Below are 24,710 nucleotides of genomic sequence, written 5' to 3'. Positions count from 1 at the left end.
AGGGAAGAGTGGCAATAAAACATGCAGTCTAGCAATACACTGCCCTGCCATGGAGGAGCAAGTCAGTTAATTATAGTGAAGAACAGTCATTCCTGGAGCTCTAAAATTACCCAACCTGAATTCTACAGGAATTATTTTAATGTCAATCACTCCCCCCAGGTCTTCTAAACCTGGCTAGATGACATTTCTTACTATATCACTTATCTCTTTCTCTCTACCCTCGAACGCTGCAAGCTGAAATTGAGGGATTGTTAAAGGCACATGTGTGATATATGTGTGAGTGCAGGGAGACAACAGTGGGTGTGTTCAGTGAGAGATGAGGATGGAGTGGAACCCATGTGGCTAGAGGGGATAGGATTAAGGGTTAATGACCTGCTCACTGCAGGACACTCATCAAATCAAATCAAATTGTATTTGTCACATACACATGGTTAGCAGATGTTAATGCGAGTGTAGCGAAATGCTTGTGCTTCTAGTTCAGACAATGCAGTAATAACCAACAAGTAATCTAACTAACAATTCCAAAACTACTGTCTTATACACAGGGGATAAAGAATATGTACATAAAGATATATGAATGAGTGATGGTACAGAACAGCATAGGCAAGATACAGTAGATGGTATCGAGTACGGTATATACATATGAGATGAGTATGTAAACAAAGTGGCATCGTTAATGTGGCTAGTGATACATGTATTACATAAGGATGCAGTAGATGATATAGAGTACAGTATATACGTATGCATATGAGATGAATAATGTAGGGTATGTAACATTATATAAAGTAGCATTGTTTAAAGTGGCTAGTGAAATATTTTACATCATTTCCCATCAATTCCCATTATTAATGTGGCTGGAGTTGAGTCAGTGTCAGTGTCAGTGTGTTGGCAGCAGCCACTCAATGTTAGTGTTGGCTGTTTAACAGTCTGATGGCCTTGAGATAGAAGCTGTTTTTCAGTCTCTCGGTCCCAGCTTTGATGCACCTGTACTGACCTCGCCTTCTGGATGATAGCGGGGTGAACAGGCAGTGGCTCGGGTGGTTGTTGTCCTTGATGATCTTTATGGCCTTCCTGTAACATCGGGTGGTGTAGGTGTCCTGGAAGGCAGGTAGTTTGCCCCGGTGATGCGTTGTGCAGACCTCACTACCCTCTGGAGAGCCTTACGGTTGTGGGCGGAGCAGTTGCCGTACCAGGCGGTGATACAGCCCGCCAGGATGCTCTCGATTGTGCATCTGTAGAAGTTTGTGAGTGCTTTTGGTGACAAGCCGAATTTATTTAGCCTCCTGAGGTTGAAGAGGCGCTGCTGCGCCTTCTTCACGATGCTGTCTATGTGGGTGGACCAATTCAGTTTGTCTGTGATGTGTATGCCGAGGAACTTAAAACTTACTACCCTCTCCACTACAATTCCATCGATGTGAATAGGGGGGTGTTCCCTCTGCTGTTTCCTGAAGTCCACAATCATCTCCTTAGTTTTGTTGACGTTGAGTGTGAGGTTATTTTCCTGACACCACACTCCGAGGACCCTCACCTCCTCCCTGTAGGCCGTCTCGTCGTTGTTGGTAATCAAGCCTACCACTGTTGTGTCGTCCGCAAACTTGATGATTGAGTTGGAGGCGTGCGTGGCCACGCAGTCGTGGGTGAACAGGGAGTACAGGAGAGGGCTCAGAATGCACCCTTGTGGGGCCCCAGTTTTGAGGATCAGCGGGGTGGAGATGTTGTTGCCTACCCTCACCACCTGGGGGCGGCCCGTCAGGAAGTCCAGTACCCAGTTGCACAGGGCGGGGTCGGGACCCAGCGTCTCGAGCTTGATGAAGAGCTTACTATGGTACTATGGTGTTGAATGCCGAGCTGTAGTCGATGAACAGCATTCTCACATAGGTATTCCTCTTGTCCAGATGGGTTAGGGCAGTGTGCAGTGTGGTTGAGATTGCGTCGTCTGTGGACCTATTTGAGCGGTAAGCAAATTGGAGTGGGTCTAGGGTGTCAGGTAGGGTGGAGGTGATATGGTCCTTGACTAGTATCTCAAAGCACTTCATGATGACGGAAGTGAGTGCTACGGGGCGGTAGTCGTTTAGCTCAGTTACCTTAGCTTTCTTGGGAACAGGAACAATGTTGGCCCTCTTGAAGCATGTGGGAACAGCAGACTGGTATAGGGATTGATTGAATATGTCTGTAAACACACCGGCCAGCTGGTCTGCGCATGCTCTGAGGGCGCGGCTGGGGATGCCGTCTGGGCCTGCAGCCCTGCGAGGGTTAACACGTTTAAATGTCTTACTCACCTCGGCTGCAGTGAAGGAGAGTCCGCATGTTTTCGTTGCAGGCCGTGTCAGTGGCACTGTATTGTCCTCAAAGCGGGCAAAAAAGTTATTTAGTCTGCCTGGGAGCAAGACATCCTGGTCCGTGACTGGGCTGGATTTCTTCTTGTAGTCCGTGATTGACTGTAGACCCTGCCACATGCCTCTTGTGTCTGAGCCGTTGAATTGAGATTCTACTTTGTCTCTGTACTGACGCTTAGCTTGTTTGATAGCCTTGCGGAGGGAATAGCTGCACTGTTTGTATTCGGTCATGTTACCAATCACCTTGCCCTGATTAAAAGCAGTGGTTCGCGCTTTCAGTTTCACGCGAATGCTGCCATCAATCCACGGTTTCTGGTTAGGGAATGTTTTAATCGTTGCTATGGGAACGACATCTTCAACGCACGTTCTAATGAACTCGCACACCGAATCAGCGTATTCGTCAATGTTGTTATCTGACGCAATACGAAACATATCCCAGTCCACGTGATGGAAGCAGTCTTGGAGTGTGGAGTCAGCTTGGTCGGACCAGCGTTGGACAGACCTCAGCGTGGGAGCTTCTTTTTTTAGTTTCTGTCTGTAGGCAGGGATCAACAAAATGGAGTTGTGGTCAGCTTTTCCGGAAGGAGGGCGGGGCAGGGCCTTATATGCGTCACGGAAGTTAGAGTAACAATGATCCAAGGTTTTTCCACCCCTGGTTGTGCAATCGATATGCTGATAAAATTTAGGGAGTCTTGTTTTCAGATTAGCCTTGTTAAAATCCCCAGCTACAATGAATGCAGCCTCCGGATAAATGGATTCCAGTTTGCAAAGAGTCAAATAAAGTTCGTTCAGAGCTTTATTTGACTCTTTGCAAAATGGAATCCATTTATCCGGAGGCTGCATTCATCATCATATACCGTAGTAGCCATGCGACCCTGCATAACCACCCATCAACGCTGCAATTATGCAGAGGCCATGAATCAAAAAATATAATCAAACGTACAAAAGATGTTTTTAGCTTGATCATAAATGGCAGTAGTGGATGAATGTACAGTATTGTGTGTGTCAGACACACTGCAGGTTTAAATGTTCCGAGGTGAAACCAAGGTGTGTTGCTGCTGAGCAGAGTAAAGCAAAGGTGCGGTGCGGAGCGGTGTGGTTCTGTGGGAGAAAATGTCAGTGAGATGAACGACTATCTGATGTCCCATTTATCACAGAGATCATCCACACCACCACTGATCTTCCGCCTGGATCTCTCACGAGTTCATTATCTTCAGACACAACCACCAGAGACCAATGCTGTCAGAGACAGCACCACTCAACAGCTCTGATCCCCACCCTTACCACACGGCACCCCCTCTCCACCCCCCCATCCTCTCTCTATCACCCTGGAGCAATTTCTTCCGATGAGGTAAGGTTTCAATTTCAGATAGTCACCAAGGCCTCAAATTCAGCTTAAAGTAGCAGTGTGAGCGCCTCTGCAGTGGAGGGGCTGGTGGATCGCCACACGCTATGGTTGATACTGAACTCTGACTTTTATTTTCAGGTAGAGAGAGAAGGGCTCTGGATGTACTGAAACCCAGTCTGAGAGAGACAAACAGAGTATACGGTGGCTTCTACTGCTGAGGAGAAACAATAACCTTCATCATCAGCTTACTGCATAACATACAGGACACAGAATGAGATGGTATCATTATGATCAGTTAGGGCTGAAGTATTTGTGACGTGCACGTCACACTGAATGGATGAAAGATAAGTATTGATGTCTTTTGTATCTGTGGCATTCAGGTGCATACTGCTGAACAAACCAAACAGACAACCCTGTTCCTGGCCCCTATCTCACACTCAACCTGAAATGCTCTGTGTACACCCGCTTTACAACACACACACACACACACACACACACACACACACACACACACACACACACACACACACACACACACACACACACACACACACACACACACACACACACACACACACACACACACACACACACACACACACACACACGCACACGCACACGCACACGCACACACACACAGTACACGGAAACCGGATAGGCCTACACCCACACCAATACACACACACACACACTAACTCAATCACTCCCACATTGTATAGTAACTACAGTAATCTTCTTTCCCCACTAATGAAATCGGCCATAATTCCAGTCCTTCATTAGAAGCTTCCAAATGATGTGTCGTCCGTCCATACTGAGTGTTGCTCTCCTAGGAGAGGAGACTGACTCCTGATAGTGCAGCCAGGCAGGCAGGCAGCGAGGCAGGCAGGCAGGCACAGGCTGAGGCTGCATTACAAGGTCAACCTCTGGTTAATTAAGCTGAAGATCGGCATGTCCTCTCTCTGTGATAACAAGGTTAGCCCTCAGGGCACAATACTCTACTCTACTGTACTCAAACAGCCAGAGCTACTGAGGCCCCTCTTCTCCTTGACTTAGTCATTCACACCCATTAAGACTTAACCAGTTGAAGCTAGGGGGGCGCTATTTCATTATTGGATAAAAAAAACATGCCCGTTTTAAGCGCAATATTTTGTCACAAAAAGATGCTTGACTATGCATATAATTGCCAGCTTTGGAAAGAAAACACTCTGACGTTTTCAAAACTGCAAAGATATTATCTGTGGGTGCCCCAGAACTGATCTTACAGGCGAAACCAAGATGCAACTTCAAACAGGAAATGAGCAGGATTTTTGAGGCTTTGAGGTTTTCCATTGTCTCCTTATATGGCTGTGAAAGCGCCACGAATTAGCCTGCCCTTTCTATCGTTTCTCCAAGTTGTCTGCAGCATTGTGACGTATTTGTAGGCATATCATTGGAAGATTGGCCATAAGAGACTACATATACCAGGGGTCCGCCCAGTGTCCTTTGTTGAAATTGTTGCGTAATCTCCAAGCTGCTCGCATTCATCCATGTGATTGAGACAGAGAGGAGCCAGGAATGATATATCACGAAGAGATATGTGAAAAACACCTTGAGGATTGATTCTAAACAACGTTTACCATGTTTCAGTCGATATTATGGAGTTAACCTCTTCAGTCGACCCTCTACTTTTTCAAACATTCTGTTAAAAATCGCGCAACATTTCAGCGCCCTGCTATTCATGCCAGGAATATAGTATATGCATATGATTAGTATGTGTGGATAGAAAACACTGAGACGTTTCTAAAACTGTTTAAATCACGGCTGTGGCTTTAACAGAACGGGCGTTTCATCGGAAAGTGCAAGGAAATCTGTTCACTGAAAATGGAAAAATATATCCTTCCGCCACTTCAAGGCATTGTTCAAAGTGAGCCGAGTTTACATTGCCTACAGCTTCCACAGGGTGTCTAGAGTCATGTCATTTGATTCGCAATTGATTCTTGGTCTAACCCAAACAAGGGAACTCCTTCCCTGCTGTCTCCGACGGGATGATTGGTCGACCTCTTTTCAGACATGTTTGTCTACACGGAGAGCTAAAGATTTTACATCGCCTCCTGATGAATTTTATCGCTTATTAACGTGTACTAATACCTAAAGTTGCATTACAAAAGTATATCGAAGTGTTTTGTGAAAGTTTATCGTCAACTTTTTGAATTTTAAAGAATTACGTTATGTTATGAAACGCTATTTTTTCCGTTGATCACACAGTATTCTTAGATCGATATCTAGGCTATATATGGACCGATTTAATCGAAAAAAGACCCTAAATGATGTTTATGGGACATCTAGGAGTGCCAAGAAAGAAGCCCGTCAAAGGTAATGAATGTTTTATATTTTATTTCAGCGTTTTCGTTTGCGACGGATAACGCAAAATCTGCCGTGTTAGGTGACGTTGCAGTATTTTGAGGGTGCATGGTATCAGATAATAGCTTCTCATGCTTTGAAAACTTGAAATCGGCCCTAAGTAATTGGCCATTCCGAAGAATTGGTCGACCTCTATGAAGCATTGCATCTGTACTATCGTTACTGTACCTCAAATCCACCTTGCACAGTTAGCATTTCCTTCTCATATAACTCATATAACCATACAGGACTTCACTGCTGTCGCGTTTCTTTCTCTGCCATTTTTCCAACTGTTAACAATGATGTAGTGTTGGAGAGTTGACTCCAAAATCATTTATTCCTCAAACCCCTTGCACATCGACTCCCGGTGTCATCTCCCATTTCTGAGTGTCAAGATTCGATTACGCAAGGAATCGACTCCTTACAAACACACATATTTGATAAAGTGCTAGCGAGGGACGAGAGAGAGGGGCACAGTTTAGGCAGGTCGGCCACCAGGCAGACAGTCACAACCATGCACTAGGCCGATCTATCGGCAATCCAAAGCTGTGTCACGCAATGGAATGCTCTAGCTTGCAATTTCTTGACTTGCAATGTCTCGGAACTTCAGTAAAGCAGTGTTAATCATCAAGGAATAGTCTAGGATATTCTACAAGTACAAGACCGAAGACTGAACACACACTTGAATCATTAGCGATGAGAAAGAGCAGGGGTGTAATTATTAGTCAAAACAGTTGACTAATCACAACAACAACAAAAATGTATTGGACAAATTCAAGTAGGTCCCTCCCTATTTTGTTTAATTTGCTTCCGTTTAAGAAACGTTTAGCAACATAATCTGCGTAATGACTACGCCCCAGGCGAACCAGCGCGAGGGAGAGAGAGGAGGGGGCAGGCAGAAAAAATGTGGTGCGCATATGTCTTGGTAATCTTTTTTGCATGCCTCGCAAATTCACCAAAGTAGCCTAAAGTTTGCCTCTTCCTCTGGTATTATTTACATTTGACATCTTTCCCCCAGGCATTTATAGCCTATCGTCTAGTTAGGCTACAGTGCCTTCAGAAAGTATTCACACACCTTGACTTAGTGGGTTACAGCCTGAATTCAAAATTGAATAAATATATTTTTTTATCACCCATCTACACAAAATACCCCATAATGACAAAGTGAAAATATTATTATATTGTTATTATTATAACTAATATTATTAGTATTATTATTTAATATATTGTACAATATTTGCACATTATTATATTCAAGTTGGTTGTTGATCATTGATAGACAGCCATTTTCAAGTATTGCCATATATTTTCAAGCCTATATAATTTAAAACTGTAACTAGGACACTTTGGAACATTCAATATCGTCTTGGTAAGCAAATCCAGTGTATTTTTTTTAATTTTTTTTATTTTACCTTTATTTAACCAGGCAAGTCAGTTAAGAACACATTCTTATTTTCAATGACGGCCTTGTGTTTTAGGTTATTGTCCTGTTGAAAGGTGAATTTGTCTCCCAGTATCTGTTGGAAAACAGACAGAAGCAGGTTTTCCGCTAGGACTTTGCCTGTGCTTAGTTTTATTCCATTTATTTTTATCCTAAAAACTCTCTAGTCCTTGCCGATGATAAGCATACCCATAACATGATGCAGCCACCACCATGCTTGAAAATATGAAAAGTGGTACTCAGTGATGTGTTGGATTTGCACCAAACATAGTGCTTTGCATTCAGTACATAAAGGTAATTTCTTTGCCACATTTTTTGCAATTTTACTTTAGTGCCTTATTGAAACCAGGATGTATGTTTTGGAATAGTTGTATTCTGTATAGGCTTCCTTTTCACTCTGTTATTTAGTTTAATATTGTGGAGTAACTACAATGCTGTTGATCCATCCTCACTTTTCTCCTATCACGGCCATTACACTCTGTAACTGTTTTAAAGTGGCCTCATGGTGAGATCCCGGAGTAATCTCCTTCCTCTCTGACAACTGAGTTAGGAAGGACACCTGTATCTTTGTAGTGACTGGGTGTATTGATACACCATCCAAAGTGTAATGAATAGCTTCACCATGCTGAATGGGATTTTCAATGTCTGCTTTTTATGTTTTTACCCATCTATCAATAGGTGCCCTTCTTTGTGAGGCATTGGAAAACCTCCCTGCTCGTTGAGGTTGAATCTGTGTTTGAAATTCATTGCTAGACTGAGGATCTTTACAGATAATTGTAGTGTGGGGTAGGTACAGGGATGAGGTAGTCATTCAAAAATCATATTATTATTATTAAATTATTCCATGCAACTTATTATAAGACTTGTCAAGTACATTTTTACTCCTGAACTTATTTATGATTGCCATAATAAAGGGGTTGAATACTTACTGAATCAAGACATTTCAGCTTTTCATTTTTAATTCATTTATAAAAATGTCTAAGAACATAATCCCACTTTGACATTTTAAATTCTGTCTCTAACACAACATAACTAAGAAAAAGTCAAGGGGTGTGAATACTTTCTGAAGTCACTGTATAACATGGAAAATAATATATTTTGTGAAAACTATACTGAGATTTTTATTTTGTGAAATAAATCAGAAACAAACATTGATTTTGGGTATGGGATTTTTCTTGACGTTAAGGATCCCAAATGAATTGAAATGTTTGAACGTTTAAACATTTAAACACACCTCTAATGGAGAGGGACTGGGGAGCATACCAACCATGCCATGCTGAGCCCAGACCAGACCAGACCAGACGAAGAATGAGGCCAGCCTCTGGGACTGGAGCCATGATGGTTTATCCATCTATCCATCCGGTTGAAGTGAACCACCACTGCCTGAGGCCTGGTAAACCAAGCAACCACAATGGAGGAGCCAAGCCGAACACAGAGCTCCGAACACAATAGAGGAATGTTTACAATTACAGTATACCAAGACTGTGAATCAGGCTGACTTTTCCCCGGTGTTTATCATTTACTCCATGGGAACTACATAATGACAGAGACAGAGTACTGAATCCTTAAAATGTTAATTCATGGGTTTTAAAGTGAAACATTTACCCAGCAGAATCCTGTCTAAATCTAATATAAATGTGTCCCTGATGCACATTGACAAGTTGATCTCAACTTATTCTTTATCAAAGTTCTCACCACTGCACTGACCAATCCAGACCCCTCTCTCTTACTCATTCAGGTGAGAGTGGCATGGGCACATGCTGATGATGTTTAGGCTAAGAGTGGTGGAGTGGGGCAAGGCCAGGTATACACCAGGGGGGTGTTCAATCCCAAACAATTATGGGAACTATTGGAGCCTTCAGCCTGACTCAATATACATGCTTATCATGGATACCAGCCCCCAGCATTACTGATACTGTCTCATCATAGATCCGCAAATTAAGGCCAATTAAGTGAGTTTTGGACTCTTTATGAAGAAATCTGTGCTGATGAGAAAGCTATTCATTAAGATTCAGCCTTCCCTAGAAAGCTTTGAACTGTGTATCTGGTGTGTCACTAATGACTGACTGAGTGTGGTGGAGAGAGCAGGAGGAATGGGTTTGTGGTACAGGGATAATGCCAATTTTTTGCCTGTCCTCCCTAACAAGATTGAGCTGTTTCACACATCCTGATTAGTTCTAATCCTGGGCTTAATTGTTCATAGAGCCAAGCTAATCACTAGTGTGTGTGTGCGTGTGTGTGTGTGTGTGTGTGTGTGTGTGTGTGTGTGTGTGTGTGTGTGTGTGTGTGTGTGTGTGTGTGTGTGTGTGTGTGTGTGTGTGTGTGTGTGTGTGTGTGTGTGTGTGTGTGTGTGTGTGTGTGTGTGTGTGTGTGTGTGTGTGTGTGTGTGTGTGTGTGTGTGTTTGTGTGTGTCCATGTGTAACTGCAAGAGAACAGGAAAAATCCAGAAGAAAAGTATTGATCAGATCTCATATTCAATCAATCAATCGATGGGCACCTTTATGAAACTAAGAGAGTTGACACAGAGCCAAATGAATATCAGCAACCTTTGTTCTGCTATCACCATGGCATTTTACAGCTGTCCTTTGAAAACATCATTCCTCCCACACATACCTGGCTGCCCACACAAACCTTATCCTCCCTTAACCATTGACTATCTAATACAGCTAATTTCACATTGAAATTCAATTGGGGCAGGTGGATGGTTTGTGATAATGTAGGTTGTGGGAGCTATTCCTACTGAGGTTAGAAGCCCTAGAACAGTGGGTGCTAATTGGCCCTAGATAGTAGAGGAGAGCATGTTGTCGGAGTCCCGAAACAGTGCCGTCAGGAAGTGTATGGCAGGAGGTGGAGAGGGAGGACAAGAAGAGAGCAACATATGAAGCTAGTTATGAGTCAAGCTGCCAAGGTGGGTTCTGTGCAGTTGACACCTGGTTGGGTTAAACTATGTTGTTTGATGAGAAGAGAGCTACTTGTCTCTAGGTGCCATGGGTATGTGGCATGCAACCCAATCACATTATATGCGATTTCTTCTGTCAACATACAGGGTTATGCATAAACCCTCCCACCCAGAGTTGGAAGCAGCCCAATAGTGTTATCTTAGTAAGTGTTTGGCTGACGTCAAGAAGCCCATCAGGAATCCGAGTGTATTAAAGAGAATGTAGGGCCGTCCTGAGGGCTCTGTTTGGACTCCGACCGAGAAGAAGAGGGAGAGTGATTTTTCTTTAGGGGGGGGGTGGGGGTAGTCAGGAGACCAGCTAGGGGAGATGGACTAGAGCTGAGAGGAACGGGCTTTTATATGATTAAACATATTCACCTAGGTCAGCTCTGCTCAATGGGTTCCACTTTGTATTCAGCCACATTCTATTGAGAGAAAAGCTGGTATTGACACTCTAAAAATAACACAATATAAGACAGGTCAGTATTAGGTCCTTTTTTATAGGTAAAAACCCCACTAGGGTATTAGCAACCCATGATGCCTTGTCATAACAACATAATATGCACTCCAAAAGTGTTTTTCACAAAGACCCTTTTTAGAGTGAAACCAGCTGTCTGACCCTCTCCACACACTCCCTGTCTCCATAGCTTTACAGCAGGAGGAGGAGGACACTGGCTGGAAAGCCAAAGTAAACAGACACTCTGGGGCCAGACACGTGGGATCTCTCCTCATCTCAACCACATACAAACCCATGGGCAGGAGAAAAAACTAAGCAGCGTTTATTTACAGGACCAATTATCCAAAACTGACCTCGCTCTCCCTCAGCACTAAGCACACAGCTGAGGCCGGACACCTCAGAAGGACAGGAAGCTTTGGTCGAGATAGAACAAATAGTCCACAAGACCCTTAGCACTCTTTGACTTTGGGCCCGATGGTCTATCTAAAACAACAGACCAGCATGGTAGGCAGAGGGATGGTTGCCTGCTTGGTTCAGGGTCAGTAACAGTGACAGGGTCCTCTAGGGAGAGACCTCTCTGCTTCACCTCAGGTCCCAGGATGCAACAGTCTGAAACCTCACAGCACTGTGGGCTGACGGGGAGGACGGGGAAGGGGAGGCTGAGGGGAAAGGGGAAGGCTGAGAAGGAGTAGGGGGAGCCTAGTGGGCAGAGGTGGAGGGGAACTCCATGCCCCAGGCCAAGAACATAATTCAGACACACACATTCCAGGCACTCCTCTGGGGCAGGCGCTGATCCGCCACAAAAACCTAGGAGTGTCTGCGTGTGTGTGTGTGGAGGTGTGATGACCTCTGACCTCTAGCCCCACAGGCACTTGTTAATGCCCTCCGTGTCTTCCTCAGCCCCAGGCTGGCGGCCACGGCTCACTGAGCACCCCAGGAAACCAGCAAGTAAACAAGGAAAGCAATCAGGAAACACTGCTTTCAGCACAACTCTGACAACACGCACACACACACACACAAATGAGCACACACACACCATTACCCATGCACCCACACAAAAGATATTTCAAACAACTTGAATGAAAGAGAATACATTTATTTGCATGGGAAAGAAAGACATGGAATAACTCAGATAATGACAACAAGAAATACTCCATGGCAAAGTTCCCTCTAAATTCACTGTATAACTAACTGTGCTGTGCTTTGTTGAGCCACAAACCAATACAGCATGAACGAGACCGACCAAGCAAGCAGTGAAAAGTAATGGATGGTGACAGTTGCATAACGGTGTGGTTTTATTGTGGTTTATTGCAGGTCTTAGTCTTCTCTGTTGTGGTGATAGAATTTATTTCTCAGGTATTCAAATGTTCCTCGTGAGCAGAGTTCTCAGTGAGGGCTCTTCTAGTGGCTTGGCAACACACCTTGCTTACAGGGTCCATTTGTCACAGATTTATTTTCATATGGGTTAACTGTAGATCACCGTGTTATGTATGTGGGAGTGTGTGCGTTATGTCAAGGTATGAAAAAGGTAACAATGTAATCTTTCCATACTGTCACCTCCAGCTCAACTCTCAACAAAAACACTGCCAACTCACTTCAAACATAAATCACAAACCAGGTTTAAAATATCCACCCCAAAAAAGAGAAGGAAACAAATTGCTTTAAAAACCATTATGGTGTGGTTGAGGGAGTAAGCTGTGCCAAGATTGCTGCCGGCAGGAGAGAGAAAGAACACAGAGGAATGACTGAATGCTACATTTAGCTTGAGCTGTGTGCATGTCCTTTTAACTTGAATGATAGGGCAAAATGTTGATTTCCGCACAAATAGACATATGCAAACTATTATCTTTCACAAGATTGCCATAAACAATAACTGGAAATGTTTTAGAAAGGTCTGGAACCACCTTTCTGGTAAACATATTTATACATTCTTCACTTTTGAGGACACAAGCTCAAGTACATATTAGAAATAATATGATAGTACGAAAAATCAGATACTTTCTTCCCCCTATTCAACAAAAGTGGGACAATAGTGCTTGAAATAACTAAAATACTTTCTAAATATAGTAACAATCCAAATTTAAATAAGATTTCACATTTCTTATAACTAAAATAAATATGTTCATACTTAGTGACAGTACAATATTGGCACAATTTCAATATAACAGACAGACTTTCTCCTAAATGTCCACTGAGTGGCACAGAGACACCATTCAAATATGAGCAGACTCGTTACAACTTCAGATTTAAGCATGAAGTGATTTTGTCAGTCTATGACCAAGAGAAATCTATGAGATAATTTAGTATTTATTCATGCTGAGAGCTTTAAATCCGGCTGAGAATATCATACCGAGATGAAACCACAATTGTTGGATTTGCAAGACTGCCCCCTTTCATGTAAATATGGGGTCTGAAACCTGACACTTCAAGTCAGCACTGCTGAGAAACTGGTAGTGGAGAGCAAACCGATGTGGCTTTCTGGCACTATTGTACGGGACCCTACGACATTCACAGAGTGCTTTGTAAACCAAAATGTCAGTCGGAACCGGTTCAGAACCCCAATATAGGGGACTTGACATCTATTAAACAAACAACCATTTGAGCAGACTTCTTCAGCCAGCATGAATGAGCCAGCTCCAACTCCAACCCCGAGGAGAGGATATGAGAACTCTACAAAACACACTGTAGGGGGGTGATTATACACATGTTTTACTCCTCCACTCCCCCTCTCTATCTCTCTTCCTCCATGTATTTTTCTCTTTCTCCCTGTCTCTCTCTCTCTCTGTCTCCCTTTCTCTCTCTCCTTCCCTCCCTCCCTCCCTTTCTCTCCCTCCCTCCCTCCCTCCCTCCCTCCCTCCCTCCCTTTCTCTCTCTCCCTCCCTCCCTCCCTTTTCCCCTCTTCTTTAAAGCCTCAGTCATTTATATCACATGGTGATGGAATCTAGAGAGAGGGAATAGATAAAATACATGCTTGGGAGACACATTCCATTCAAACTGGCCTCGGCTGCTTCTCCCTCATTAGTTCCTTACTCCAGAGGACGAACAGAAGGAAACTGACAAGTCCCACACGAACAGGGATATCAAAGGGAGACTCTTTAGTGCACAAGATGGCCCAGCCGTCAGCCTCGTCATCAAATAGGAGTCTCATTAGTGGAGGAACACAGCACATCACTGTCAACGTCAAATAGACTGGAGAGAGACTCATTAGCATACAGGATGACATAGAAGGTCAGCTTTATCATCAAGCTGCATTAGTCCATTATACTCCACGCTGTGTTATTACTGACGGTGTCACAACACAGGGCTGTGGGATGTCCCTCTGTCAGGAGCATGGGAGTGTCACTGCGTCACTGTCAACTACCTAGCATTTTCAGGTACATGTGAACTCTGACCTGTGCTCATCTATCCAGGCAGTGGTAGGCCAGGTGTCTTCATGCTCTCCTCCCCACTGGAAACGCAAATGACAGAGCATATTCTAACCCACTTCTTTTCTGTTCCCTTCTCCTCTCACATTGCCGACTGACCTCCTTCAGAAGGAGATATCTGGCTTCCCAATGACCCAGCTACTGTATGGCTGAGAGAGTCTAAAGACCAAACAAGGTCTGGACACGAGACTATTATCTCAAGCCAATTTTACTCATTCACAAGCCCAATTTAACAAGCAGTCTTAGAAACAACAGTCCAGAAAAAAACTAAATTAAAAAGGAGGGAAACATGTACAGTACCAGTCAAAGGTTTGGACACACCTACTCATTCAAGGGTTTTCTTTTTTTCATTTTTTTTTCTTCACATTGTTGAATAATAATGAAGACATCACAACTATGTGAAATAACACATATGGAATCATGTAGTAACCAAAAAAGTGTTAAACAAATCAAAATATATTTTATATTTGAGATTCTTCAAAGTAGCCACCCTTTGTCTTGATGACAGCTTTGTACACTCTTGGCAGTCTCTCAACCAGCTTCATGAGGTAGCCACCTGGAGTGCAGTTCAATTAACAGGTATGTCTTGTTAAAATGAAAAAACACGTGGAATTTATTTCCTTCTTAATCACAGCAATCTGTTGTGAATTGTGAACAAGTTCACATAACAGACAGGAATCTCAACATCAAAGGTTAAGAGGAGACTCCAATCAGGGGAAAGGTCGGGAACAGGTGCTGGGAAGAAAATGACTTACTAAAGGAACAGCAATGGGAAGAAGAGACTTGCTTGAGCCAAGAAACACAGAATGGACATCAGACTGGGGGAAATCTGTTCTTTAGTCTGAAAGAACCAAATGAGACCAGCAGTTCCAAACGAATGTCTGGGGAGACAGGGACAAGACATGATAATAAATGACAAACATGACATGTGTGGTTCCCACTGTGAAGCTCAAAGGAGGAGGTGTGAGGAGTGGGGGTGCTTTGCTGGTGACGCTGTAGTTGTTCATCGATGAATTTGAGGCAGCACTTCCCAGCATGGCTACCACAGCATTCTGCAGCAATAACCCATCCCATCTGGTTTGTGACCCCGTGGGACTATAATCTTGTTTTAAAGTGCTACTTGATCAAGAAGGGAGGGATGGAGGGCTGCATCAAATGACCTGGCCTCCACAATCACCTGGGCTACCAACAGGAGACATGGAAGACTGGACGCAGAGAAGATGTCGCAAGAAGTGCTCAGCATGCGAACTCCTTCAAGACTGTGGGAAAAGCATTCCAATGAAGCTGATTGACAAATGTCAAGAGAAAGCTGTCCTCAAGGAAAGGGTGGCTGGAAACCAAAATCTAAAATAACTTTTTAATTGTTTAACACTTTTTGGTTACTACATGATTCCAAATGTTTTAGACCATAGTTTTGATGTCTTCAGGCTATTAGACCAAATTACAAAATAGTAAAAATAAAGAAAAACCCTTGAATGAGTAGGTGTGTCCAAACTTTTGACTGGTACTGTATGTGTTTCTCTTGGGAAAGATTCGCTATTTTAAGGCTGAGTGTTTACAGAGCATGACATTAAGGAGAATGTGGCCCACTGAAAACATGCCAGGAGTGGAAACAGGAACGAAAAGGAGGTTACTAGGACAAGGCGCATAATCGCAGTTGCGTGAACAGTGCTTGCCTTAACCTGTCTTTTAATGGGCATCATTTAACCCGTATTATGGATTAGGAAGAATTACAGGACCAGTATGTAGCACAGAAGAAGAAACAATGGGATAAGGCATCAGCTTGTGTTGTCCTATAGGCAAGGCAGAAATCACAAAGCTCCTGTATGGTGTCTGAAAAACAACACCTGCAACGAGTCTTGTGTTGTATTAAGTCGTTTGGCAGAACGGATTCTCTTGTTCTTGATGTGCTGTCCAAGAGACAAGACAAGGTAACCACTGTCGCCATTCGCCTAGGGCTAAGTGGATGGCAGCAACACGGTTACCCACATCTGTTGCGCTCAGATGGCGACAGGCGATGAGAAAAATAAGCGCAAGGATGAACCTATCGCAGACTGGAAGCGCTGGGATAGAATGGGCCACGCCTACCTCTGAAGCGTCAACCTCGACAATGAATTGTCTAGTGACGTCACACTTACGAGGATAGGAGCGGACGTAAAACGTTCTTTTAGAAGATCAAAAGCTCCCTGGGCAACCGCCACTTAAAACACGTCTTGACAGAAGTAAGAGCTGTGATGAGGGGCAGCAACTTGACCGAAATTACGAATGAAACGCCGATAGAAATTAGCAAACTCTAAAAAGCGCTCAACTCACCACGTGACTTGGAACGGGCCATTCATGACAGCTTGGACCTCATAGCGGAATCCATCTGAATGCATTCAGCGGAAATAACAGAACCGAGAAAAGTAACGGAGGAGACATGAAAAGAGCACTTCTCAGCCTTTACGTAGAGACAATTCTCTAAAAGGCGCTTAGAACACGATGATGAACATGAATCTCAAGTGACGGAGAAAAAATCAGGATATCGTTCAAGATAGACAAAAACAAAGATGTTCAGCATGTCTCTCAGAACATCATTAACTAATGCCTGAAAAACAGCTGGCGCATTGGCGAGATCCGAACGGCAGAACCCGGTACTCAAAATGCCCTAACGGAGTCTTAAAAGCTCCCTACTGTCCCCCTCTGATGCGCACGAGATGTTAAGCGTTGCATCAAGGTCAACTCTCCACTAGTAAAGACCTGGCTTGCAGAATCTTTAAGGCTGAGACATAAGGGGAAGCGGATAAGATTCTTAACCAGTTATGTCATTCAGCCCTCGGTCATCCACGCTTTGGCCAGAGTGGTCAGGTCTTTTAACAAAAAGGTCAGCCCCTTTGCCGGAGAAGAAGAAGGCACTTTGACCGGTTGGTCAAGAGACACAGACAAATAATCCTCAGGCCTTTTCGACCGACAGAGAGTATAGTCTACCTCGAGGAGGAGTGGTCCCCGGAAGGAGATCAATACTACAATCATTTGACCGGTTTTTTGAGTTGGCTCAGGACCGACTTTTGACCGTTGCGCAGATCATTATTCCTCCGGCACTTGGTCAAATCTTTGCCAGGTTCAGCTCCTGAGAAGTAGTCAGAAGAAACGGGAGGGATGGCAGACATTAAACACTTCACATGACAAGAAACGTTCCAGGATAGGATTTACTAGACCAATTAATTTTGACATACTCAGCCCCTTTGACCCAAAACAACAGGTGTAAACGGTGAACGGAAAATCAAAAAAGAAATAGTCTCACTGTGGTTAGCCCTACTGTGAGAGTTAAAGGTAGTGTCTCAAATTTGATACTGGGAAGATGACTGGTAAGGCAAACATGGGCGTAGGCTTGGTCAACGGTCTGAAAGGAATGTTGGTCAGCCCTTTTGAACCCATGCTTGGAAACAACCTCAGCCCCAGAGTCAATCAAGGCACTGCATGTCAGCCCTTTTGAACCGGTCCAGCGTTTTGGACCAACATAGGTACAAGATCTAGATGAAGAGACCTGGTCAGCCCTACTTTGACCGGTTGGTAGCCCTCCGCTTACTGATGGGCTCTGGCCTCTTACTGGACATGAATTAACAAAATGTCCAGCAACTCCGCAATGACACAGGCGGTTGGTCAGTTCCCTCTCCTTAGTCGAGATGGTCCCTCCCAGCTGCATGGGCTGGTCTCAGCCAGAGGAGGGAGATGGTCAGCCCCTTTGACCGGTTGGTCAACACCTTTGATGAAGCTTCTTCAGCCCCGGTGACGAAGATCTACCCGTCAAGATTTACGGATGGCGAGAGAATCAAAGAGTCCACATCTTATGGAACCTCCCTGTCAGAATCTCATCCTTAACCACTTGGAGTCCCTCCAGAAAACGAGCCACAGCGTTAGTGCGTTCCACTCTTAAGATAGCAAGAGTGGGAAACTCAATCACAATAATCCGTTATGGACCTGTTCACCTTGGCATAAGGAGCCAGGGCCCTAGAAGCCTCCCTACCAAAAACTGAACGGTCAGAGCCTGGGGGCAAAAACCCGAATCATCTCCTCTTTAAAGTTCTGGAACTTGTTAGAGCAATCAGCCCTTGCCTCCCAGATAGCTGTGCCCCATTCTCGAGCCCGGCCAGTAAGGAGTGAAATGACGTAAGCAACCCGAGCTCTCTCTCTAGAGTATGTGTTGGGTTGGAGAAACACAACTCACACTGCGTGAGAAAGGAGCGGCACTCAGTGGGCTGCCCGGAGCTAGCAAGGTGGGTCTATTAACCCTAGGTTCTGGAGGCTCCAGGCCAGGAAGTAACAGGTGGCACTTAGACGTGACTCTGGAACTGTCCAGAGAGGTCGGAAACCTGAGCGGCCAGGTTCTCCACGGCATGGCGAGCAGAGACAATTCCTGCTCGTGTCTGCCGAGTGGCTCCTGTCTACTTAATGAACGAGCGCACTCAACAACGCTGGGTCCATTCCTTGGTCGGTTCCTTCTGTCATGCAGGTGATAGAGGACCCAAAAGCGACTTAAGAAACAGAGTTTATTCAAGTCCAAACAGAAAACGACAAATCCTGAATCCTTAACAGGAAATGTCCAAACAGGGAATAACAGAAATCCTCTAGTCTGTAGAGGGGAATAACAGGAGAAGCGGCCACAGACTGCAGGTCGCTTCGGGTAGGCGCAGGCCGTAGCTGACAGAGACACCTGCTCACACGCAGCATCTGATGAAGGCAAAAACACGACAGGACAGGGCGATACACAATCACAGCACGGTGAATTCTAAACAAGGAACCGACAGGACAGGAACGGAACACAAAGGAATAAATAGGGACTCCAATCAGGGGAAAGGATCGGAACACTGTCAAGACTTAATGATGATTAGGGGAATAGGAACAGCTGGGAGCAGGAACGGAACGATAGAGAGAAGAGACTGCCAGCTAGAGAGTGAGCAGTAGGGTAGGGGGAGAGAATAGAAAGAGGGAAAGAACCTAATAAGACCAGCAGAGGGAAACGAATAGAATGGGGAGCACAGGGACAAGACATGATAATAAATGACAAACATGACATTAAAAGTTAATTTGTGGAATTTATTTCCTTCTTAATGCGTTTGAGCCAATCTGTTGTGTTGTGACAAGTTCACATAACAGACACATCTCAACATCAACTGTTCAGAGGAGACTGTGTGAATCAGGCCTTCATGGTCGAATTGCTGTAAAGAAACCACTACTAAAGGACACCAATAAGAAGAAGAGACTTGCTTGAGCCAAGAAACACAAGCAATGGACATCAGACTGGTGGAAATCTGTTCTTTAGTCTGATGAGTCCAAATGAGATTTTGGTTCCAACCGCCGTGTCTTTGTGAGACGCAGAGCAGGCGAACAGATGATCTCTGCATGTGTGGTTCCCACTGTGAAGCTCAAAGGAGGAGGTGTGATGGTGTGGGGGTGCTTTGCTGGTGACGCTGTAGTTGTTTTATTTAGAATTTGAGGCACACTTAACCAGCATGGCTACCACAGCATTCTGCAGCAATACGCCATCCCATCTGGTTTGTGCTTAGTGGGACTATAATTTGTTTTTCAAGTGCTACTTGATCAAGAAGGAGAGTGATGGAGTGCTGCATCAAATGACCTGGCCTCCACAATCACCTGGCATCAACCCAATTGAGATGGTTAGGGATGAGTTGGACCGCAGAGTGAAGGAAAAGCAGCCAATAAGTGCTCAGCATATGTGGGAACTCCTTCAAGACTGTGGGAAAAGCATTCCAGGTGAAGCTGATTGACAGAATGTCAAGAGTGTGCAAAGCTGTCCTCAAGGCAAAGGGTGGCTACTTTGATTAACCTAAAATCTAAAATAACTTTTTATTTGTTTAACACTTTTTTGGTTACTACATGATTCCAAATGTTTTATTTCATAGTTTTGATGTCTTCACTATTATTCTACAAATTACAAAATAGTAAAAATAAAGAAAAACCCTTGAATGAGTAGGTGTGTCCAAACTTTTGACTGGTACTGTATGTGTTTCTCTTGGGAAAGATTCCTATTTTAAGGCTGAGTGTTTACAGAGCATTCATTAAGGAGAATGTTGGCTGCTAAAAACATGGGAGGGAGGAAGGAGGAGGGAGGAGAAGGGAGGAGTGGGACTGGGGGTAAGGCAGCTTAGCATCATGTTGTCACTCCAGGGATGCATAATCAGGATTTATTGGGGAACAAATCCTTTCCTGCAGGAACCTGCTTTTAATGGGCATCATTTACAGTATTATGGATTACTTAATTACAGTACCAGATGTAGCATTGAGAAGAAGAATGGGAGTGTGATAGCAGTGTTGTCCTATAGGCAAGGCAGCTACACAAAGCTCCTGTATGGTGTCTGAGAAGCCCTCTGGGCACAACACCTGCACGAGTCTATTGTGTTGTACTTAATGGTCGTCGGTTCTCTTGTCTGTTGATGTGCTGTGGAGTGGGAGAGACAAGACAAGGTAGCATTCTTCAAATACCTGTCCAAGTAGGATGGGCAGAGCTATGGAGTGAAACACCTGAGTACAATCTGTTTGGTAAACAGGGACCACTTTGAAGGGATGGTATGCAGCACAGCAGGCCTCTGGGCTATCATGGGCCTATTACCTCCAGCGTCCCTGTAATCTGGGATGCTAAGGAGGCCATGCGCACACACACACACACACACACAAATACACACACTCACACTTACAATCACACCAGCCCGGCTTGAAAAGGGGCATTGATTAGTGGATTTCCCTCTGTCAATAGCACTTCCTCAACACAATTCTGCTATGACACATATAGCCAATAATGGGCTGCTATCTAACACACTCATATCAGTGTTTCTCAAACACCATTTGTCTTCATAACTCCATTATAAGTTTGTTTCCTTGCTCATATAGCTAAGTACAGTTTTTTCATTCACGAACAAACAGAAGAGGCAAGGGGTTTGTGTATTGAGAGTGTGTATATATGTCAGAAATCCCTAACAGTGTTAGCAGATGATAAATCATATCAACGTGGGCAAATCAGTCTGTACAAAAGCCTCACCTGTTCAAACTAGCTGTGCTGTTAATGGGACATCATTAGGCATCTCTCCACTGACCTGGGCTTTTTTCTACTGTTAGTCATTAACCAGCTCCGCTACTGATCTCTGTGACCAGAGTGTGTGTGTTGCCCAGGAGGTCAGCTCCTTTGACTGGTTGGTCAAAGCTTTGGACCAATTGGTCAGCCCCTTTGACCGGATGGTCAGCTCCCTTGACCAGTTGGTCAGATCTTTTGACCGGTTGGTCAGCCCCTTTGACCAGCTGGTCAGGTCTTTTGACCAGTTGGTCAGCCCCTTTGACCGGTTGGTCAGGTCTTTTGACCGGTTGGTCAGCCCCTTTGACCGGTTGGTCAGGTCTTTTGACCGGTTGGTCAGCCCCTTTGACAGGTTGGTCAGCCCTTTTGACCGGTTGGTCAGCCCCTTTGACCGGTTGGTCAGGTTTTTTGACCGGTTGGTCAGCCCTTTTGACCGTTTGGTCAGCCCCTTTGACCGGTTGGTCAGGTCTTTTGACCGGTTGGTCAGCCCCTTTGACCGGTTGGCCAGGTCTTTTGACCGGTTGGTCAGCCCTTTTGACCGGTTGGTCAGCCCCTTTGACCGGTTGGTCAGCCCTTTTGAACGGTTGGTCAGCCCTTTTGACCGGCACTTGGTCAGCCCTTTTAATGGTTGGTCAGCCCTTTTGAACTGGTTGGTCAGCCCCTTTGACCATTGGTCAGCTCCTTTTGAACGGTTGGTCAGCCCTTTTGACCGGTTGGTCAGCCCCTCCCGGTTGGTCAGCCCTTTTGACCGGTTGGTCAGCCCTTTTGACCGGTTGGTCAGCCCCTTTGACCGGTTGGTCAGCCCCTTTGACCGGTTGGTCAACCCTTTTGAACGGTTGGTCAGCCCCTTTGACCAGTTGGTCAGCCCCTTTGACCGGTTGGTCAGCCCTTTTGAACGGTTGGTCAGCCCCTTTGACCGGTTGGTCAGCCCCTTTGACCAGTTGGTCAGCCCCTTTGACCGGTTGGTCAGCCCTTTTGAATGGTTGGTCAGCCCTTTTTTCACATTCCCCTCAAGATTTACTCCTGAAGATTATGATCATAGTCTTATGACAACTATTTTCTGTCACACTTTACATTTTAGTAATTTAGCAGACGTTCTTATGCAGAGCCACATCCAGTTAGTGCATTCATCTTAAGATAGCTAGGTGGGACAACCACATATCACAGGCATAGTAAGTACACTGTTCCTCAATAAAGTAGTTATCGGCAAAGTCAGAGCTAGGAGGGTGTGCGTGTTGGGGGCAGGGGTTCAAGTGCAAGTGTTGGTTCAGTAAAGTTGCTAGTCTTTTTGGGGGCTGGAGTCGAGGTGAAGGATTATTTAAGATACTCTTTGAAAAGGTAGGGTTTCAGGTGCTTTCAGAAGATGGACACACACACACACACACACACACACACACACACACACACACACACACACACACACACACACACACACACACACACACACACACACACACACACACACACACACACACACACACACACACACACACACACACACACACACACACACACACACACAATCTTTATCACATTGACTCTAAGGATAACACAGATAGTGGCAAAACTGGCACCCTGACAGGTGATTACCCAGCAGAAAGCACAGAGTCAGGGCACTAAAACAATATAATGAGGACATGGTCTCATTCTTCATATCTAGATCTCTGCTGATGTGAATGGCAGTGATTCATAAGTACACCTTTTTAAAGAGCTAGGGCAATAAGGGCACTTCCTGTCAGCAGTCAGGCAATAAATCAGACAGGCTGCCTGGGTCAAGGACCAGTTTATGCCACATGGCCATGCTTGCACACAATGTCAAAGGATGAAACATATACCAAAGCATGATATTAAAGTGTATAGCCAAGTCAGTCTATACTCATCAACTTACCCCACCCATGTCTTCTCTCACTCCCACACACAAGCACACACTCATGAACGCAAGCGTACATAAAAATACGCTATTATATTACAGGAACATCACTATTCAAATATAAAGTCAAAACCCAAGTCAACTAAGGTGAAATAGTGTTGTCTTTACCTGAACAAATGTGAATAAATCCGAGTAGAAAGTAAATACCCACAGAATGCGCAGGCATCATTCCAAAGCAGCAGAGGACGGAAACGAATAGTATTCAATCTAAATAATGAGTATTTTCATAGATGTTCTGTTCTGTTTTCATAGATGTTCTGTTTCCTTCTTCTGTTGAAATAGCCTACCACGCCGTCTCGCTCTCTCTTCTCTGTGCCTGTCCGCTGCGCTGGGGTAGTCTTTGGTGAGAGCCAGTCACCGAATAACTCCGTGCGGGACGATTGCTATTTCTCTACACAAATACGATAATTTATTGATAGCTCATATCAAACCTCCCGGTCACATTATGCTGGTTGCCTACGAGATCGTTCACATAACTTATTGGATTCGAGTGAGCTTCGTAAATCCAAGACTAAACGCTGAAGTTTTAGCAGAATTCATCTGTGATCAAATATTATTTCCACTTTGGCATAGTTTTCTTTCGTATGTGTGATATGGCAGAGTCCGAAATCCAAATGTTCAACTTCAGTTTAGTAACTTTTCTGATCTCGGTAGCCTGTTTGAGGTTGTTTCTCTAAACTGCCAGGGCTCACCCGACTTCGTGCGCTCAGTGAGGGTTGTATGTTGGTACTGTGTGCACCACTCTTCCCACTCCACGACGGGGTTTTCCATATAGGATATTTTAACACGGGAAACCTACATTGAATTTATTAGGCTACCAGATATGTTAGGCCTATGTTAGTTTACTCCAAAAGTTAATCTATATCTAACACGAATGATATTTTACTCAATTATGATTGTCGTCAGCCAAAGCTACTCGCATCCTGCTTATTTAGGCTACGTTGATTAATTTAATTTCAATTAGGTATATTTTGAATGATTATCTAACTAAGCTAAATGTGTCTAACCAAATTGATTTTAAAAAATCTCATTCGTCTACTTGCTGAACAAAAAGTGATGAAAAAACAGTATTCCACATTTGTTCTCTACCCAAACAACAGCAGAAGAAAAGTGAAACAACAGCCAATGATGTCCCCTGTGTGGGTTTAACAACGTGAAAGGGATTGTTTGAAAGACAGGTTGCTGTTTCCTTACATCCTTCTATTCAATGTAAAGTCAAAGGGGCTGCACGACATCGTTTACCCCACTGGGAGACAGATGTATTCAAAACCACCGTGTGAACCAAGGTCTCACACACGCCATAGGTGCCTGCATTTATGTGCCCTTTAAATCCTCGCTTGGGCACAAAATAGTATCTTAATAAGCCAATTAAAATTCACTTCTGAAGAGA

General features: G+C 44.4%; 1 protein-coding gene across 1 annotated transcript in view; it reads right to left on the bottom strand.

Moving 5' to 3' along the window:
• Nucleotides 1-24,402, bottom strand: part of LOC123998993 (roundabout homolog 1-like) — a 172,793-nt gene extending 148,391 nt beyond the window's left edge. The window contains 1 exon segment of the mRNA XM_046304297.1: nucleotides 23,429-24,402. Within this exon segment, the coding sequence (XP_046160253.1) occupies nucleotides 23,429-23,489 (61 nt within the window). The 5' untranslated portion in view covers nucleotides 23,490-24,402.
• Nucleotides 24,403-24,710: the final 308 nt, after the last annotated feature.

The sequence above is a fragment of the Oncorhynchus gorbuscha genome, linkage group LG16 (assembly GCF_021184085.1).
Source record: "Oncorhynchus gorbuscha isolate QuinsamMale2020 ecotype Even-year linkage group LG16, OgorEven_v1.0, whole genome shotgun sequence".
Classification (NCBI taxonomy): domain Eukaryota; kingdom Metazoa; phylum Chordata; class Actinopteri; order Salmoniformes; family Salmonidae; genus Oncorhynchus; species Oncorhynchus gorbuscha.
The sequence above is the reverse complement of the archived record's forward strand: the minus strand, read 5'-3'. Positions and strand labels throughout refer to the sequence as shown.